General features: G+C 38.8%; 1 protein-coding gene across 4 annotated transcripts in view; it reads left to right on the forward strand.

Annotated features, from left to right (window-relative positions):
- Window positions 1–21,190, forward strand: part of LOC124219176 (uncharacterized) — a 62,777-nt gene that overhangs the window by 38,321 nt on the left and 3,266 nt on the right. For 2 of the 4 annotated variants that reach the window (XM_046626404.2, XM_046626402.2), the window contains 8 exons: window positions 13,963–14,009; window positions 14,173–14,607; window positions 15,168–15,455; window positions 15,612–15,857; window positions 17,448–17,541; window positions 17,770–18,098; window positions 18,809–19,706; window positions 20,167–20,855. In XM_046626404.2, the coding sequence (XP_046482360.1) occupies window positions 13,963–14,009; window positions 14,173–14,607; window positions 15,168–15,455; window positions 15,612–15,857; window positions 17,448–17,541; window positions 17,770–18,098; window positions 18,809–19,706; window positions 20,167–20,855 (3,026 nt within the window). The remainder of the gene's footprint in view (window positions 1–13,962; window positions 14,010–14,172; window positions 14,608–15,167; window positions 15,456–15,611; window positions 15,858–17,447; window positions 17,542–17,769; window positions 18,099–18,808; window positions 19,707–20,166; window positions 20,856–21,190) is intronic. The other 2 variants (XM_046626405.2, XM_046626403.2) reach the window with 2 other exon arrangements.

A 21,190-nucleotide genomic window follows, 5' to 3' on the forward strand; every position in this document is an offset into this window, starting at 1 on the left:
TGGGCGATTGTTTTCGAATTATTTGAAGTTGATTTGGGGGATGGTCTGGCAAAAATACGTCGACACCCTGAATAAGGATCACCCTAATATACATATATATATATATACACACACACACATGTATTTCAATCGCATACACTTTCCTTCGTGTGTAGAAATTTGCATAGGTTTTTTTTTTTTTTACGGTCTTCCGCATATTCCCCCATCACCGACGTATTTCCGGTGCCGTAGTCAGAGGTCGGGAATTTCTGTATTATTAATCCAAATCCCCAAGCTGCATCATGCAGCAGCGTCAAGCAACCGTTCACTCTTTGGTATTTACGTAGGAAATTAATAATCAGTATTTTGCCACTGCCGCTCCTTCCGCAACGTAGGTGAATTTCCTCCCGGCGACGCGCCGGAAGTAAAGTCGTGTTTAACGAGTCGAAACGTACACCTAATTCCCCCGTTTTCACCTCTGCTGTTTGAACTGGTAAATTTTAGCGACACCGATCCGGTTTCAACCTTCTTTCCTAGCGATTTTTCGTACGTTAATACGATATTTGCAAATATTTCACATGCCGCAAAACACGTAACCACTCAAGCTTTATTCGCGAAAAGTTACCCGCGGAAGCAATCTAAACTTTGTTAATTTAGAAATCGAGACTCTTTTATACCTTCCTCCCGACCTTCACTTGCGACTTGCCACACGAGTTGTTCGCAAAATTTCGTAACGTTTCGAGAAGTGAAAATAACAAGATGAAAAGAAAATAACGTTGTAAGGAATAAGATTGGAATATATTCGTGTGTATGTACAACAATTACGTGTCAATCACTGCGAAGGATCGAGAAAGAAAGTGTAACGAAAATTGGCAAAGAATGCGATAATAATCGTTCGCAGTCGTTTATAAATGGGATGAATTGATTATACGCTGTGATTTTTTTTTTTTTTTTTTTTTTTTTTCGTTCGTCGTCATCGGAGAATAATTATTCGGAATATCTCTCGGTGTTTGAAAATCTTTGTTGAAATATATACAGTTTGTACAGCCAGGCAGGTAAAGCTTGGATCTCGTATAATTGCGAAAACTTGCAGATGTCTGCCTAGCCGCTGATGCCAAGAAGGCGAGATAAAGTTTTGAGAAATTGTGGTTTCAATCACCCTCTGAGGCTGAAATTCGAGAGCCATTTTCCGTTCGTGTAAATTACACCGTACCATCCACCTATGGATATAACGTACAATAATAATAGTAATAACAAATCGCATTGAAATTTGTCGAAACCGTTGTAGTTTCAAAAATAACTGTATCAGTCGATACGTGTTAGCTTAAAAAATGTGTACACATATCAACGGATACCAGACTTTCCGGTAACGGTTAGAAAACTAATTTTCATTTTCAACCCAGAAGTGTATTTTGTCGATTTTGGTAAAAAAATGAAAATATTTCAAGGACCGAGCGGTAAACGAAAATAAAAATTTCTCTCGGTGTAATAAAACGATTACTTCGAGGAGAAAAACCCTCGAGAATCTCAAGCCGGTGTGTTCCATTGTAGCTCGTGCTTTCGATGGTTTATAACCGTGTCCCCGGGATGGCTCGTGATCGTCGGGTCAGGTCGGGTAACACACCGCAGTACCAAACAAATTGGAATTTATTGCCGAGATATACGAGCGATTTGTCCTTTCGATCGACAGACGAAAAGCTGAGCTTTTCCAACAGCTGCCCAAGCGAACGTTGTTCCGCAACCGTTGATGCCCGCAAAGAGCTTTTCCCAATTCCGAAAGAGGGAGTAAAAAAAAAGAGAGAGAGAGAGAGAGAGAGACCTTCAAACACCTTTTTTTACCGTTCCGCTTTCCCGCACCCACGATTTTTTCGCTTTCACCTAACTCTCTCTTTCTCTCTCTTCTTTGGCTTCTTCAGCTTATCACCAAGACGCGTTTCTGCATCGATACCGACTTACGCACTCGCTTTTTACAACCCTTCTTCGCCCGCGTCGAGGGATGCCGGATGGATGCGGGATTCTTCGCCCCCCTCGACCATCCGTTATTTAACTTCATACCTGAATGTATATACACCTGTGTAGGTACGCGTATAACGTATATTATATACAACCCCATCCGTATCATTGTCGGAGAGTGTGCCTGGCGGTGAAGGTGAGAGTGAGAGAGGGTCGGAAAAGCACTCCCGGCACGTGATATACCCGCGTATTGAATTGCCAGAGGAAAATTGAGAGAGGGATTGAAATTCAATTCAAACCGGCAGCAGAGTTACTCTACTTACAAGGTATACATATACGGCCGTAATATGTATTACGACCAGCGATACATTTCGCTTATATTGAATTTACATTCAGCGACAGTCCACTTACGTACCTTGTAACCAACAATACGATGCGACGAAAGGAATATCACACACTCACTTACAACGGTTATACTTTTACTCTGGATAGTCGATTAGAAATGGTGTAGTTTCACGGTGAAATGGTCGTGTAGAAGTCGTTTTTCACAATCCATCAACTCGCAAAGTGACCGCGGAGTGCAGTGTGGTCAACATTCCATGAATTTGAAGTCTTGGCCTCGTCGATGTAACGGAGTAACGGTTATTGGATTTAGGTTTACGAATACTTGACATCATTTTGCGTTGACGTTAACGTTTTGGACCAAGCGAGAGCCACTCTCATAAGAATGAATACGTTTGTTAAACTGTCGAACAGGAAACAAGTGAGGAGGGAACTCAGTTGGGTTGAAACGTTAGGACAAAATGACGTGAGATTGTTCCGCTTCGTTCACTTACCTAGATTTAAAATTTAATGCTCGTGCAAGAATAAATTGACGTTGAAGCCTCGTTTGACTAAAAAAAAGTAGACAGTTTATTTAACGATAGTTGCTTTACTCAATTTTTCCAGTTACCGCGACAAATGCAAATTTTGTCTCAGTGTAGTTTCTTACGAAATGAGAGTCGGCGTCTGTAACCAATCACGACCGCTTTATCGCGTACGACGAAACAAAGAGAAGGGATAGTAGATTTGCTTGGATGGATTTGCTGACTTACCACCAACACCGGTGAACCCCAATCATATTTTTTTTGTTGTATGTAGATTACACATTATACGGGAACCACGCGTACATGCATAAAACATTTATACCTACCTACCCACCTGATGTTGTCCGCAGAGTATAACCGAGGAGTGGGTAGGTATCGAATATCGCCTAAAGGAAATCGATCAGATTGACGTCAAGAGCTTCTCCACTTCTCTCTAAGGAGAGAGTCTCACGGCAAAGAGGAGGAGAAGATCTCTCCACTCTCCTCTCCTCTCTCCTCTCCTCTCTCTTCCCCTTATCCTCAGCTCGCTCTTAGATGACTACCGCACGAAGTCTCTCAGTCGGTTAGACAGCTAACAGGACTTCATCCTGCAACCCGAAACACCCGATATATTCAGTTTAGCTCGAGCTCCTTGTCCTCTCACGGTACGAGTACGTTGATATAGTATGTAACCCTAACCTCAAATTCAACTATGAAAGTTTTTTTTTTTTTTTTCTTGTTCCTACTCAAGTGTAATTTCAACGCTGAAGGGTTTTGCGGGCGGAGTCGACGACAAAGACGGAAAGAGAGAGAGAGAGAGGGGAGAAGGGAAATGGTGTCAAAGTTCAAAGGACACCCTCCGTCACTTCGGGTCACTTGATCTAATTATTTCATAACGTCTACATCAAAGGGAGACGTATGAATATATATTGGAACAAATTTTTCACCACATTCTGTCTATTTTTTTTTTTTTTCTTCTTCTTTTTATAGTATACCAGGCTGTTTCGTCGATATTTTATATACCTGCGGGAAATTCAGCGCATGGTTCAAATCCCAACTCCATTATTTTACGTCACGATTCGGAGTAGAAATTAGAGAAAATGAAAATTACGTTGAATCGATGTTGCAATAAAATTTCGATGAAATAATCCGGAGATTTGGATAAAATCACATCGTTGCCGATGCGAAAGAATGTCGAATTTATCCGTGATATCTTTTTCCAAGTCATTTTTTTTTCACGTCTTTTGTAATCCTGCCTACTTTTTCCGAGGACAACTGGAATCGTTTTAAAGCCGTTGAAAAGCATTTGAAATCTATCGATCCACCTGCCAAGTACTTCAACAATCACGTGTTTCAATTCGAAACACACTGCGAAATTCCTTGTCGAGATCGTTATTGCGAACTAGAAGATCTACAAGTCGTTTCGTGAAGCGTTTCCAATTCCGTTCGATGAAGAGAGAGAACCGAAAAAAATCTTGGCAAAAAAGAAGGAATTTTTTAAATACTTCGTAACAAAAATCAAGTTTAAAAAATAATATATACATATATATATATGATAAAATACATCTTAATAAAAGGCGTGGAATGGAATCTAAAAAGAATAAGATGGAGGAGGATAAAACGAGGGTAGGAGAACGGTGTTAAACCGACAATAAAAAAGCTGGTACAAAAGGTGACTGGAAAAATGTTCTTCCCCAATATATATATATATGTGTATATACATACATGTATAATATATAAACGAGAGAAGTGCGAGAGCGAGAGAGAGAGAGAGAGAGAGAAAAAGTAAGTACGGAATGAAACCGAGGGGTAGAAAAGCCGCGTTCCCTTCCTCTCATTTTATTTTTCTTTCGGCTTTCTCTTTTTAATTACATTAACGACCGCGGTCCGGTTTATACTAATTGTTAAAAAGGGAGCTCTCCTCTCGCCGGTTTTTTTTTTTTTTTCATTTATCCCCCCCATTTTCGCGGCTCCGGATTCTACGGTAACGAAAGTAAAAAAAAAAAAGGAAAAAAAAAGAAGAAACAAATTTGAGCGCAAAATAGGGGAAAAATCGCGTTGCTGCTGATGGAAAGGGTGAGTTTTTAGCAGACGGTTTTTTTCCTCGCTAAATACGACGGCTATACGACGGGTGGTTTAATTTCCTTAAATTTCCATAATCTTTCGCTAAATTTACCCTCCCCCCCCCTTACTCAGGGTTGCTTTAGGTGTAAGGTATAAGGTATAAGGTATATTATGCGAAGGAAAACGCCGTTAGAAATTTCAAACCCCACGCCTCGCCGTTTTTTTTTTTTTTAGCTTCTTTACCTCCTAATTCTTTCTCTATCCTTGCTTCGGGATTTTGCCGGGAACTTTTCGACATCGTCTCTTTTTTAATTGTCAATCGTTTCAAGTACCGTAAACGCCAGATTGCTTTATCAATTAACAATAGAACTACCAGACCAGTAAAAATTACCGACCTTAGAACGTCATTTTATAATTCTTACTTCGTGTTGGATTTTTTTTTTTTTTTTTCTTTTTTTTTCACTCACCCCAACGATAACCAAAGAATTACTCTAATGAATTTTATTTTTGTTTCGCTGGACTGATTTTTACAATTTCATTAAAAAAATTCCTAATTAATTTACGTTAAATTCTTCTTACCTCCGTAATTCCGGAGCGTTAAATCAGAAACTGACGCTCAATTTATGCTCGTAAAGTAAGTTTTCTTCTTATTATCTTAATTCGTGATTCGAAAAATTTCACCAAAGTTTAGTCCGTGATATTGCATTATATTATACAGTCTTACGTCCGTTATCTTTTCTCTCGTCGCGTACTTGTTCGTGACCTCGTTTCGGCGAAGGGTGCACGGTGATCAAGACTTAATTAAATCCTCCGAAGCTGTTTGGACAAGACCGAGAAAAATAAGATATAATAACGGTGCTATTTTCGTTATTTGTTTTAATTGAGTCATTTATTGCTCTGCGGTTAAAGCACACTTTTACATTGATAAAACGAGGAAAGAAATAATCAAGGACTGAGCGGTAACCGGAACCTAAAAATGTTTTTTCTCACTTTATTTGTGTCGTCAGATTTGTGTCTGAGCTCGATGAAGACGTCGTCAAGGACGATCCCCTGGGGACAAGCATTATCGGACGATCATTTCTCTCCTTCTCTCTTTCTTTTTTCCTTCTTTTATTTCCGTTCATTTTCAGTGTCTCTCGTCACGCGATCGCTGAGCGGAAAGAAGAAAGAGGATCATGTCTTGCGTAGCTGCTCGAACATTATGAGAGATGAAAATTGAACGGATCAAAAAAAAGAAAAAAAAAGAAAGAATTAAAAAAAAAACGTAGATCGCAAATGCGATACAAATGGAATGCAATTTTAACATTTGGCTGTAAACTACTTTTTACTTGAATTCACTTTTCTTGTACGGCGAACTTGCGCGCGCGTCGATGTGCAAAAAAAATATTTAAATTTTTCGAGAACGTAATTTTTTGACAAATATACCAGAAATATTTGTTGCGTTTTTTCGCTGCTAAACTATGACGTACGATTTTCAAAAAAAAAATTTCAACTCGTTCAGAAAATAACCGCCTTTTTTTTTTTTATTTTTTTTTTTACACCATCTTCATTGCGTCGTCTCAACTTCCGATCGGAATATGTAAATGAAAATTAGAGAAATGTTTTTTTCACGTATTTTTCACCATTGTGTTCGTTTTATGTTTTATTATTATACATTTGAATGTAATACGTCATCTTTCCGCCTTCTTCTTCTTTTCTTTCTTCTTGTAAATTCTACATACAACCTGAGTGTGCGTTTTTCAATTCATTTTCATTCTATTACTCTTCTTTTCCAAAACTCTTAATTCGAGCTGTCAGAGTTTTGACGCAAGGATCTAGGTACCCAGATAATTCGTCTTTTTCTTCTTCTTCTTCTTCTTATTTTTCTTAATCTTATTTTTCTTTTCGAGCCCGACAGGCTCGCGAACGTGATAAAGTTTGAATAAAATTTCTGGAGGCTGAAACACCTTGTGAAAGTTTAAAGAAGAAGAAGAAGAAGAAGAAGAAGATGATGAAGTAAAACATATAACGCACATCGCCGTTTAGTATACAATATACGCGGAAAAAATATATACATATGCAAATAACGTAAATACTTGACTATAAACCGCGATATATATTCCGTCTGATAGAGAATTTGAGGAAAAGTTACGCGGAAAAATCCCACGAGCCGTGTGTGTCCTTACCCCGTACGTATACACATAATCCAAACTATGTATCTATCCACGTACACTAAATTATACCTAAATATAGGCAATATGGTCGAGACGACGTCGCCTGCTGCGTTATCAACTGCTCCGAAATACCTATACGTATTATACCTATATACGTCTATACGGACGGCGGAAATGAAGCGATAAATTTTCACTACTTCCTTTCCTTTTGACCTCCCTTCCGCAACCGTTTCTCAACCACGGTAAAATACTATTATGTTTATATATGCGTGCGAACGTGATTTACTACGTTTTTTTGGTTTTTTTTTTTTCCCCCTTTTCTCCCCCCCCCACTCTCTCTCTCTCTCTCTCTCCTCTCTCTCTCTCTCTCTCTCATCTCTCCTCTCTCTCTCTCTCTCTCTCTCTCTCTCTCTCTCTCTCTCTCTCTCTCTCTCTCTCTCTCTCTCTCTCTCCTCCTCTCTCTCTCTCTCACTCTCTCTCTCTCTCTCTCTCTCTCTCTCTCTCTCTCTCTCTCTCTCTCTCTCTCTCTCTCTCTCTCTCTCTCTCTCTCTCTCTCTCTCTCTTCATCTCTTTCGATACAATTTACGTTTAGCGTTATAAATTTCTAGGGTGTATCTTGTACGTCTGTACGGCTTCTTTTTTATTTAATTTTTTTTTTATCGTTTGAAATTCGACATCGCGGTAAAACTAACGCTTACTAAATACTAAAGTATGAAGGTACGATATTGGACGGGATGCGGAAAGATGAGATAAAGTTTTTGGCGTTACCCGCGGTACGTACGACTGCTCCATGCTGTAACTGTAACCAGGGTGAAGCAATTTGCCGGGAACGTGCAGGGCTGTTGAAAAGTGAGTTGACTCGAGACTGCAGCCTCCCATTTTCCGCCTCTCCTCTCCCTCCGCCCCATATTCAACTTTCGCATGAAGCGAAACTACCTTATACCCCGCATTTTCAACTGTATAACCACCCCACCACCCACCTTATATATACCCTTATGTATCCCACATATTGAAGTGAAATATTGGAAAACTCTCTCTCTCTCTCTCTCTCTCTCTCTCGGGGTGAATATTATATAACGCGTATTTTTACCCCAGCGATATTTTTCCGCTAGGTTCGATAAACTCCCGGTGGCCGAGCGTATTTTTTTCATATTTCTGTAATATTCGATGAAACAAAACGACCGGGGGAGGTAATTAATCCCGTTAAATTTTTCATTCGTTAATTTTCTCTCTCTCTCTCTCTCTCTCACACACACACACACACACACACACGCACATAAGCTATTTTTGCGATCGGTCGATAAGTTCCCGAGTGTCACGGAAGAATCGAACGAACGGTTTGTAAGGTTTTTTTGTGAGAAAGTTGAAGAGAATTTTTTTATTTTTTCTTCACGAAAGTTCGAGCGTGAAATATGTATATATGCGAAAAGAAAATTTATCATTGATACGGAGAGAGTGCGGTAAAGAAGCGCGACAAATTTTTCAAAATTCTAATCCTAAGGTAGAGATGGAATTTTGAAAATTTCTTTTCGTCAATGGAATTTGGCGCACCTCCATCCTTGTGACTTTGAACGCTTTATAATAAGCTTTACCGTGCCTTGTTTCAAAACGGGCATCAAAGAGATTCTGCAGAGCATCTCAAATAGAATATCCGAGCCGAATGTTATACGAATGTTATTCGAATTCGAGCAATTTATGAAAAAACAAAAATAAATTTAAAGAAAAAAAAATAAATAAAAAATTCCGATTACTTTTTTTCTACGTGTTATTTAAATGAAAAATGGATGAAATAAAATTGGCATATCTAAATATCAATATTAAGAGCTCATATTTGACTGAGATATTCCGTTTGAGATGCTCTGTCGAAATTTTGATGCGAGTTTGAAAAAAAGAGTGTTTTTTTTTTTTTTTTTTCTTTTTTTGGCTCAACCTAATATATGCATATATATATATATATATATATATATATATATATATATATATATATATTGTGTGTGTACTTGTACGATATACTCTGAGAAATTCTTTCAGCCTAAAATTCCAAGGAATTTAGTGAAGAGCCGCGTAGGGGAATTACACGTGGCCTGAAGTTTGTGTGTGTGTTTGTGTGTGAGTGTGTAAGGTATATAATACGGATATGGGTATAGGTATGTATAATAGGGGTGTAAAGGAAAGCCTTGTATAATTTGGTTGTAATTTATTAATCCGACAATTAATCCGACCCACGACCTCGCGGCCTGTACTTTACCCTTTCAACTTTCCCTCTCTCTCTCTCTCTCCCCTCTTTTAAAGCACGTATAACGTACCAACTACCTAATTACGAGTAAATTTTGTCCCCCGCCCCCCTCCGTGTGACTAATTACTCGTGTTTTTTACGCGGTAATTGACATTCCCTTCTTTTCATACTTTCGTTCTTTCTTTCTTTCTTTCTTTCTTTCTTTCTAGTCGTTTTCTTCGTTCGTTCTTAATTGTTCATTTTGAAATTCTTTCCCGGAGTGAGAATAAGAACGGAATAAAACTAGTACCGTGAAATTTTAACTTGTAGTACCAAGGTGATATAACGATTAATTTTACACGTAGCGCGAAAATTTTTACACTTTCATAGTTTAAATTTTTAAAAACAATTTAACAAAGATAGTGATAAATGAATCGAATATCTGACGAAGGAGTGAAATTGATAACGTAAAAACGACGAACAAAAAACCAACAACAGATGGAACAGAGAGAGAGAGAGAGAGAGAAGCGGAATGCAGGAACGGAGAAAAAGGAGCTTTGGCAAATTATTTTACGAAATCGAGACTTTTTTCATCTTTCTTTTTATTATTATTTTTATTTGTTTATTTATTTTTAAAAATTTCTTTTATCCGAGAACAGTGCCTGCGGGTCTTGGATTAATAACGGATTAATTACGACACGTTCGTGTTCGGTTCGGTTCTCTTTTTCTTACCGCTCAGCTGCTGTTGTATACGTATAACCCTACGGGTATAATAACTTTATAAAATTATCTGACGAAGGAAGAAAGAGGAGGATGAGGAGGAAAGAAGAGCAGCCTGATGCCGCAACGTACATATACCTTATACATTTTAATCCTCAGCAGGGAATATAAAATTTATCGTACCGCCAAAGATGCTTTATGCCCTAGAATATTATATTTTTACATTTCTACCGGACGTCTGACCGTGAATTGTAATTTCTTTGAGTACGACGTTGTTGTCTCGTTGTTATTGTTGTTGTTCTTTGTGCTCTGTTGATTTTAGAATACGTATGAAAAACATGGAAGGAAATGTAGATTTGATGAAAATTACATTTTCCGATTTTAAGGGTTGCACGGGTAACTCTAGTTTTTTGATTTCTAAACTTATCGGTTTTTCTTTTTTTATCCTTTTTTTTTTTCCTTTGATTTTTACGTCGTCGCGTTTTTATCACCGCGATCCTTCGGGGCTAATAAAATGGGTTGAAATCTTTGCTTTTTACGATTCCGGAATGCCTGTTACTACTGCTGTTATGCACGACGATTTGGACAACGATTAAAACTGATTTGACGACGGTTTTCCGGTGAGAAAATCAAGGGTAATGAAGGAGTGAAATTTGGTGGAAAAAAATTCGGGGGAAAGTTTTAAAACAAGGATCAGAAACGGCGGGAATTGTATTTGTCGAAAGCGATGAAGGAAATCGTTTGAAAAATTTAACGACCGTCACAACGCTAATGGAACAAAACATCCCCCCCGCTAATGTTATAGAATATTAAATATAACGAATCTAAGGAAAATTCGAACAACACTGCAAGCGTTTGAGAAAAGGTTTTATATTTTTTATTTTATTTATTTATTTATTTTTTTTTTATATTTATATTATGTTCAAAACAATTATAATTCCCGTATTTTTCATCTGATTCTGACAACGATTTACTAAGATATCCGTCCAATTTCCACTATTGTTCATCTCTAACGTTTCTTCAAATCTTATGCTACACAAAAATGTCCGAGAATTGTAAAACTGCTGAAACGAGTCAACGGAATAAATGAGAAACTTGAAGAAAACACAATTACAGAATTACGCGTAATTTCTCAGAACGTTTTGTTTTTTACACAGGGTATTAAGTTAACCAACGTTGATTAATTACATTTTATTGTATTGTTTTATTCTTCTCTCTCTCTCTCTTTCTCTCTCTCTTTCTCTTTCTCTTTATTTTCCCGAGAGGAGGGTGTGTTACAAGTGTTTAAACGAGACGCGGAGGTGTAGCAGAAAACGAGAGAAGAAGAAAAAGAAGAAGACGAACGGATATTTTATGTGTATTTATACGTGACGGTATAATGAATTAGCTCGAATCTCGTATACCGTGTAAGAATTAGTTATATAGAGCAATCCCAAGACTCCTGCAGCGAAATTTTCTCACAATAAAATAGTAGTACATAGGTATAAGGATGAAAAGGTGGAGGAAGTGAAGAATATATAGATAAAATGTAGCCTGTCATCGTTAGAGTCTAACGATCCCTTAAACGCAACGACGCCAGATAATTAAATTCGGTCAATCTTAATTATACTCGTCAAACGACGCCGGAAGGATCGTACTTTCTTTTCTTTTTTCTTTTTTTTTTTTTCCTTTTCTTTTCTTTCCTTCGCCCTTCCATCCACGGGAAAAATTAATTACACGTGCGCGGAGGATAGCGTTCCGTGGAGAGATGAAAGTGGAAGAAAAAAAATTTTAACTTTCGATAAATTCGGGGTGAATTGAAAAAAAAAAAAAAAAAATTGAATACATGTATATATGTATATTTTATATACATAATCGGTAGAAATTGTGGCGAATAAAATGCAATAAACTGTGAGCTGAGTGTAAATTTAAGTCAAAAGTTTACCCCTTACAGAATATATTTAAAAATATCGATGCGAAATGTAACGTCGATTGATTTTTTTTTTTTTTTTCATTCTTTCAGTTCGTTTATAATCATCGAAGGTGAAATTCTTTATACAACAGTTTCGTGCTAATTAAAATATAGATGGAATTCAAACGAGGAAATTGAATCTGTATGTTTCAAAATCCGTGTACGAGGTTTAATTAACAACGACTTTGAGGGTGAAATTCACCCGACATTTCCGCCTTCTATTATACCCAAGCGTGAATCGCCTCTCGAAGCACTGATATTATTAGGAACGGTCTCTGCACTGAGAGAAATTTTTAGTTCCGATTACCGTTTAGTACTTAACTATTTTCATTTTTTATTTATTTTTTTTTCTTTCTCGTTACGATCACTGTTGCTAGATTTTGGCGCAAAATTGTTAGGCGTACCTCGTTTTTCCCAATTTCAACAATATTCAAATAGTCTTTTTAACGATACCTGTTTTAAAAAATGAAATTTTTCTCGGTGCGACCATCGGCTGTGAAAGGCTCTACACGATGTATGCGCAGCGTGCCTATACGTATAATTAATGCGTTAAGTGGACTGGGAGTAGCGAATCCGAAACTCAATTATGATCCAGTCTCTGCAATAATTTTCACCCCCCAACACTCTCTCGCTTTACTCTCAATTTCGTACGTTCGAATGATCAAAGCGGCAGGAAGGGCGGAACGAACATAACCTCGATGGTTGTATTTAAGGTTGGCGTTACCTTTCTACTGTCTGTCGGTTTTTGCGCACCATATTAACCCGCTCTCAGATTTATTATTAGGTTAAATACTCCTGCTTTATGCAGCGACACGCGGATTCGTGTACCGCCAATTAGTAGTGAAAATTTCATCAAGTCTGTACGGTAATTGAATCGGTTTATTACACTCTTCGCTTTGTAACTACGTATCTCTATTTCGGTATCTAGAAGAACCTTGGAAAGAGGTTTTAGCTGTTGTTTCGTTTGAAAAGTTAAAACGAATTATCAGCATCCTCGTTATCGTCGTTAACAATTTGTAATTTTTGCCAAATTACGTTTACGATTCTGAAATATTTTTTTCTTTCACTCATTGGTGAAATAATAGAGATTGGGTCGTCAAATCTCTTTGGATTTAACTTTTCAGTCACACATTATTGGGCAGAGTCAAATTTTGTAACAAGATAGTGTTCTGCGATTTTTGGCGCTGCTGATTACGAACCTGAAATCGGATTTGAAATATTCAAAATGGCGGATACAATATGGCGGACGAAAATTTCAAATATGATCGAATACGGTTAAAAAAAACTCTGTGCAGGGGTTTTCGGAGTCGCTGATTGGATTCGTCATACTGAATTTTCAAAGTCTGATTTCAGATTCGTAAACAGTGACCCCAAAAACTTATTAATTACGTAAAACACGTACATACGCGTACGTGTAAAGAAAAATACTTACTACTGTGACTTGAATGGTTAATGAATACAGAATACTTTGCATATATTTATAAATCATTATAGTCTGTATTTTCTTCGTTTATCAATATTTTAACTTTCGTATTATACATATCTGAACTTATGAGTACAATAATCCGATCATTATTATCCATTTACGATTAATTATTATACAACATTTATTATACATACGGTATATATATATATATATATATATATATATGTGTGTGTGTGTATAAAGACGTTGATGACGAAGTTTTGCTTACAATTAGAAACTTTTCTCTAAAGGTATGCGAAATTAGCGTCACTCGTTGAAGAGACGGGTACGAGCTTACACCTCTTGTCAATTTGCATACATCAAAAGCCTCGAGTAATTTCAATTAGCGAGCATACATTCAAGTGTAATAACTTCTCGGAAGTGAACACCTGGAAAAAAAAAAAAGAAATGTCGATGTCGCATTGAAATTTTACGTTATATTTATAACGTACAGATAAATTATTTCACAAAAATTTCAGTCCGTGACTCGATCGAAAGAAGTAGCAAGTGAATAAATAAATAGATAGAAGTGTTAGGGATAAATTCGACGAGTACGTAAAATAATCTTTCTCGCAATTATATCTTCGAATGAAAGGGCAAAACTCTTTTTGTTTCAGCAGACGGAGAGGATAAATTGGCAGCGGTATCGAGTCTGAGAATATCGGTGAGTGAATATCGAATATCAGTGCTGTTTTACTTGGATGATGTAACAATCTGATCGGTCGAACAACCAGCGTGATGGGAAATGTTAAAAAAAAAAAGATATCACCTCCGGAGTTTTTATCACGATAATAAGCGAAAAATTCTTATTCGCCAATTGCTTGCAGGATTCAGCGGGGATCGTTTATTCTAACAAAACGCTGCCGGAAGCAAAACCGATCGAGGAATCGAGGGAGAGGAAAGAGATGGAGGTGGAGGAGGGAATCGGCGACGATGAAGACGAGGATGAAACCCTGGATGGAGATGAGGCCGAGGAGTACGAAGGCGAGGAAGAGGACGAGGTCAACGAATATACCGAGGAATTGAAGGCTCTCGCTGAATCACACGAAGCTATGTCGCGACGCGACGATCAACATCCGGGGACGAAGAATCGCAGCGGAAACGGTCAGTCTTCGCCTTCCGGGAGTCCGGATCTTCCTCTCCGGCTCGATACGGCCAAGAAGGATTTTGACTCGAGGGAGAAAAGCGTCGAGAGCGGATCCGACGAGAGCGAAACTTCGAACGAAGCCATTCTCGATGGCACAGAATCGGAAGACAAGGAGGTGATTATCCGATTATCGGGGTGCCGACACACCTGGAAAATCTGGAAAACCCAGAAATCTCAGGGTATTTAAAAGGGGTCATGAAAAAACTTGGAATTGTCTAGGGATTTTTAATTTAGTTACGCGAAAAAATTGAAAATATCGATTTTCTGTCATGGGAATTAGATATCATTTTTTGAAGTAACAATTTTACTTTTTTTCGTTGAGAAAATAAATTCGAATTTAATTCGAAACTAATGTAGTGTTATTATGCTGAATGATTTAGATTTTAGTAACTTACTAGAACTAGGGAAATGTTAGGGAAAACTAAGGAAATGTGGTAATGTCATGGAATTTTTTATCTCCAAAAATTTCTGGCCATCTTGGATTACTGATTTGCGATTCGAATATTCCACAGAACTCGGTCGATGGTTCGGTCCGATCTAACAAATTCGTTGTTTTGATTATGCTGTTTTTTGATGTATGAGTAAAAGAACCTCAAAGAGAAGAATTGTCAATCCCTGAATGTTTTAATCCTCGTTCTTGATATTTTTATTCTTATTCTTTATCTTCTTTTTAAGGTGACCGAACTCCTAAAGTACAAAGGGACGAATCACTTCAGAGTCGGTGGCAAGAATGAAGGGAAGGAGGACAAGGATGAAAGTGTGAAGATGAAACGAGTACCGACGGTAAAAAAGGAACTGAGCACCCAGAAGGAGATCAAAACACGGAATGATTCCAGTGCAGTTGAGAAGAGATTCAGCACAAAGGAGACACTCGAGGGGCTAAATGATGAGGCCAAGCAGAATTCGATGGGACAGGCGAAGGAATCCCGGGATGATAAAACTGCGAGTATCTTGACTTGTGAGGTGAACGCTAATTCTGCTTCATTTCTGCAACAACGATGACAATGACCTTTGCATCGGGGAATCGAAATGTTGTTAAACGAAAAGGGGAGAATTAGCAGATTACGATCAAAGGATGGAACGCAATTTTGACATTTTGTGATGTTTTCTGCCTTCCAGTCATCCGGTGTTAGTGATGTTGACGAAGAGGAGTTCATGGAACCGGAACTTGAAGATTACATGGACGAAAATTTGGACGCCGATAAGCCAACCGATTTTAAAGTCGGTAACTTTGATCCCGCGAAGCTTGAGGACCCAAGGAAATTGGACAAGAGGCAGGAAGCTGTTCTTCGCGATTTGGAGGCTTATTTGAGGGCTGAATACGATGCGGAACAGGAACAACAGCAGAAGCTTCAAGAGCTTGGAGTGAGTATCAAACGAATCGAAACGTTTTTACTTTAAGCAATTTATTTTCAAACACAATTTATGATAATAAATTCGAATCTTTAATCAATTGTCGGACGGGCGGGTAAAAAGTTCGGTAGGAAATCGAGAACACCTGCGGTAGAGTATTAATATAAAAAAAAAAAAAGTGCCTTATAAATTTTGTCGGTGGAATAATAAAATAACATTATTTCCATGTCTCGTATATTTGAATATCGAGTCGAGATATGAATTAATTGAAAGGCTTTTATCGTTAACAGTATTTTATGCGTGTATGTATACAGACACATATATATATACATATATATGTAGGGGTGTCGAGGGGTGTTAAAATAATTCGGAAAATTCGGGAGAAAATTGATTTACAGAGCTGCAAAAGCGACGCGCCGTCTCAGCGAGTATTTTCTCTAAAGTGCTGATGCTGCTCTGCGTATATTTCCCCCCTTATATATTATATATGTACACCTGTATGTAATATGATAATAATCATCGTCATTCCGAATGTTCTGCGAATGCAGCAAAAAAATATATCACTCTCTTCCTTCCGCAATTTCACGTCTCGTTAGCGTGCGCAGCGTGCGAAATAACGCGACGTTCTGCTGTTATAACGGAAGAGTGAAAAATAAATGAATTGCAACTAGTATTTTAACCATTTATTTTCGTTTATAACTTATACACTTCTTATAAATAAACGTGTCATTCTATCGTAATTCAAATCCAGTATCGAAAAAACGAATAGTTTTGCGATACCCTTCAAGAAATGAGATGCAGACTTTGAAAAATTTTGATTATTTATATTGCAGTCAGTTTGTTTTCTTATTCCTAATTATTGTTTTTGGTGTTTAAAATAATGACTTATTTCCTTTTCAGTATCGTGCAATTGATCGTTCAGCGCAATTTTTCCGTGAATGAAAAGTGAAAATATTGTTTTTTTTTTCCTCTTCTTATTATGTATAATTGTTGAACATTTTTTATCTAGAGGAGCTATCATTTTATACCTAAGCCTGTATAAATCTTTCAGCAATCTGGTTAATCAATTACCAATCGTGCCTTGCACGCAGCTATTGAATCGTCGATTGGTATAATAATAATAGGGCAGACAGCTATGGTAGCTTAACATACGATACGATACGATACGATACGATACACACTGGAGATATAATAGAGAGAGCTATCGGGAATACGAATGAATTGCCAATTAGCTGCCTATTACTTTACACTAGAAGCGTTATCGCCTCTGATTAATCAACATCTAACAATCCCTGCTAAATTCCGGCAGTTTTTCAGCCCTTGTTATACGTACTAAAATCAGTAGGTATTATCAAAGAGCACGACTAGTATGGAATTACAGTTGAGTTTAATTCTTCTTTTCTTTTTTCTTTCGATACATCAGCTAGTTGTTTTTTTTTTCCAATTCTATTATAACCGTTAAACTTTGGTAACCATGTTGTTTGTTCGTTTTTTTTTTTTTTTCTACATCTACGGTGGAATATTATTGGATGCATAATGTATACCACTGTCAATAGTAATCCGTTAAATCATGCAATGTTTTTCACCTCTCTAATCCTTTAGGCCCAAGAAGGCGCCCTGGCCGAAAGTTTGCTCGAACTGCTGGTGAAGCTTGCCGAAAACCCTCGTCGATGGAAACGAGTTCATCGACTTCTCAGTAAGTCCGCATGATTGATTGATCGATCCGCTCCTTATACAACCCGGGTATAAGATATTCGATGTATGAAATTTGGAAGTAGAATAATAATGCAGCGCATCTTTCCATGTGAACTTGAAATTTTCTCAACAACAACACAGTTCTCGTATTTTTGTGATACTTTAAACATATATCAAGCTTTAATTGATACAGCACGATGGTGTTGAAAGTATGAAACGACGTTTTCAGTGGACGTCGAGGGTGGCTTGGAGCTTTCGCGGCAAGCGCTCGAGGCGAGAAAAAGAACTTTTAATCTGAACTCGTCGGCTGTGACGACTGTGACGCCGACTACTACGTCCCCGGTTTCAACGACACCGAAAAAACCCCGTAAAAAGCCTAAGCTAAAGAAAAAGAAGAAGAAGCAGAGACACCACAGATTTTCTACAACTACCACCAGCCTGCCGACCACCATACCATTGCTCACGACCACTGAAGCACCCTGGCTTATAACCACACCGATGAAGTGGCGATTGGTTGCCGAAAGACTATTCGGTCCTCCGTGGGCTCAAGATTTGCAGGTATATCATTTCTACAACGGTTTTGAAGGATGATTTGCCATGAAAACATTTGTGGAAATCTGTCATTTCTTACAATCATGTCGTTGGTCGTATTTTACAAGGTTTAATTAGCGAAACACTGGATGAAAATCACTGTTTTTCAAGTGGGGGAGAAGTTTGGAGGTACTGAATTTGCGAAATATTATAGTCTATGTTTTGCTTTATTATGGTTAATGAATTTTACGAACAATCCCGAAGTCGCAAAATAACAATTTTTTGTAAAAATTCATTGAAAATGCGTGATATTTGACAATATTGCCGATTTGCGAATTATTTGCAAGATTTTTCAATTAGAATAACTATATGCAAAGAAAACATTCGAGCTAAACTGCTAATAATTGTCGGAGATCATAAATAATACCTCAGATAGCAAACATGGAACCTCGTAAGAACAGTAAATTTGTGTTTCAACGTGATTTTGAAGTTGGTAACGTATCAACGTTACGAAATAGGTACATTGAATAAGAAAACAAACGCTATTTCGCAAATTTGAAATGACTTGAAAGGAGTTGATTTATTCAAATCACAAGCATACCTATGTTTTGATTCAATTACGGTCTCCCGAATAGCAGATAATCACAATTAAGTTAAGAAATAAGGATTTCTCCCAAGAAAAAATGCATTGTAACATCAAAGCCACGAACTTCAGCTTCACGTTTTTCACTCTTCAGGACGATCCGGAAGTGGCTAAGGTGCGTCTCACGGCGCCGTCGGGACCGAGAAAAGTGTCGCTTGTAGGAGGAGGTCGCGACTTCGTCGATCAGTTAGGGGTGCGAAAGCAGCTGGACGAGCACAAGGCGTTGAACACCGAGCGTCAGGCGCTGATGTTGGAGTCTTCGCGCGAGTACACGGAGCCGCGTCGAGTTCATTACGGGAAGGTGAGCACCCACCAGGGTGGAATATCATCGAGTCGAGAACCGTCAGCGGAGGGCGTCGCCGGTTTCCGAACTGGAAATCGGGACCCGGCTCGGGTTCGAGGTTACGATCCGCCACAGGATCGTCGGCTGGGTCTCGGCAGCTACGCTGCCCAGCTTTATTCCCGGGGCCACATGACCTCCGCAGGTGACGAATTTGGCCCCGTTCAGAGCTATGCCCAAAATCGCGAGTATCGGCCGCCAGGTCGGGAATACGCGGCAAGCGCGAGCTGGCGGGATTCTAGATACAAGTACGGACGGCCGAGTTGGAAAGCCGAGGATCCGGAACAGTGGCGAAACTACAAATTCGAGCCCAGGGAATACTGGTCTTCCAGAAATACCGCTTGGGAAAGACGCCCTGCTCCATGGGAACCGCCAAAGAATCCCGCGCCCTGGGAGGAAGCGGTCTCCGCATCTCAGACCAAGGGCAACGACGAATCGGCCGGTACTCCCGACCCGAAAATCACCGTCAAGACCTGGAATAGCCTCACTTCTGATCCTGCTACGTGGCCGTTTAAACTCGCGGATACCAAACCATGGCCCAAAGATGCTAATGGAAAATCTTATAATCCCAATGCCGCCTTGGTTAGGAAACTTGGGCTCGATCAAGACGCGAAAACTCAACTCGAGACTCACAATGTTGGAAGCGATTTGCGTAAGTTGGTGAATTTATTACTGTTCGTTTATTTGATGTTGACAGAGTTTGTTTCGTTTTCCTTTACTTTTTTGTCTTGTATTTGTTCCTATTGTCGACTGGTTTCAAATCTTCCTGAATTACAGTTTGTATTTTCGGTTTAGTCGCGCTCAGCTTCGCTGGAGTACTCGGGTAACTTGTAATTGTCAATATTATGCTGAAAACATTGCGCGGCTTAATTATTGATAGTCTCTAATAATTAATAGCAAATACAATGTTTTTACAAGTGAGTTTATTTCGATTTGACATATTAGGGTGCGATTAAAAAGCGGATAAAAAAATTACACACGCGTAATTCATGTGGATTATGTAAACAACGATAAAAATTAAGACAGTCAACGACGACTTATCCGTTGTACAAATGATCGACTCCCGAAAGTATAATATTAAACAATCAATGTGTATCCTTATTTTTCAACAGTGCAACTGCAGAAGAGCAACGGTCCGTCGGGAATGAAGTACAAGGGAAAAGGTAAGGAACTGAAAAAAGAGGCGGCGACGACAGGTGTCGAAGCGGTGGAAGGGTGGTCGCCGAAAGCGGCCATGTCTCCGAAGATTCAATCGGTCGGTGCATGGGTGATGCCGGCGGATCAGTCGACCTGGAAGCCGTATAATCTGAAGACCGTCGACTCGTACGGCGAACCGAACAGACAAAGATGGAACCCAGAGTTCCCGGGTAAGTTTTCGAAACAGGGAGACGCTGGAAGCTGGCCGAAGTGGAAACAGTTCGCCTATCACAGAGTTACCGCCACCCCAATTTTAAGCCAAGGAGCTTCCCTCGACGGGCCGAGGGCACGGAATAACGCGTACATCGCGGTTTCTGCCGTTACTTCACCGAAGTACAATGGTAATCAATGGAGGAAAAACGACATCGAGGAAACTCCGGTCGCTCAAAACGCCGCACCGCCTCTTTTAGACTCCGATCATCCTGTGAGTCAACTCAGAGCAGCCGGTGGCCCCCCTATTTACACATGGAAAAAGGACGGCGTTACTTCCAAGGTCGGTGTTGATACTGGAAAAGTAAACGCCACCGATCCACTCGAGGAACAACTCGAAACTCTGAGGAGGGACACCGCCTGGTCGCATGATGAAAATCGCGACAAGATTAAGGTGAGTATCTTATTACGAAATAAACTGTTTATCGTTAGCTTTAATTGACATTGAACCAGATTTGAAAAATTAAATTAAACAAACTTGACAAAGAAATCAGTAGATAATAGAACTTCGTTCATGCGTTAGTATTACATTATAATGAAAGATCCAATTCAAATATAACGATAAGTAAACTTTTTTTCTCCTCCAGACGTTTCAAGCACTCTACAGGAAAATTTCTTGCCGTGGTAAATTATGCTCAGTTTTTTTTTGTTTTTTGTTTTGTAGAGCGATTATATGCGAAAACTTTACGTCGACGTGACTAGGACCCAGATTCATGCAGAATAGATTAT

This window comes from Neodiprion pinetum, chromosome 5 (assembly GCF_021155775.2).
Source record: "Neodiprion pinetum isolate iyNeoPine1 chromosome 5, iyNeoPine1.2, whole genome shotgun sequence".
Classification (NCBI taxonomy): Eukaryota; Metazoa; Arthropoda; class Insecta; order Hymenoptera; family Diprionidae; genus Neodiprion; species Neodiprion pinetum.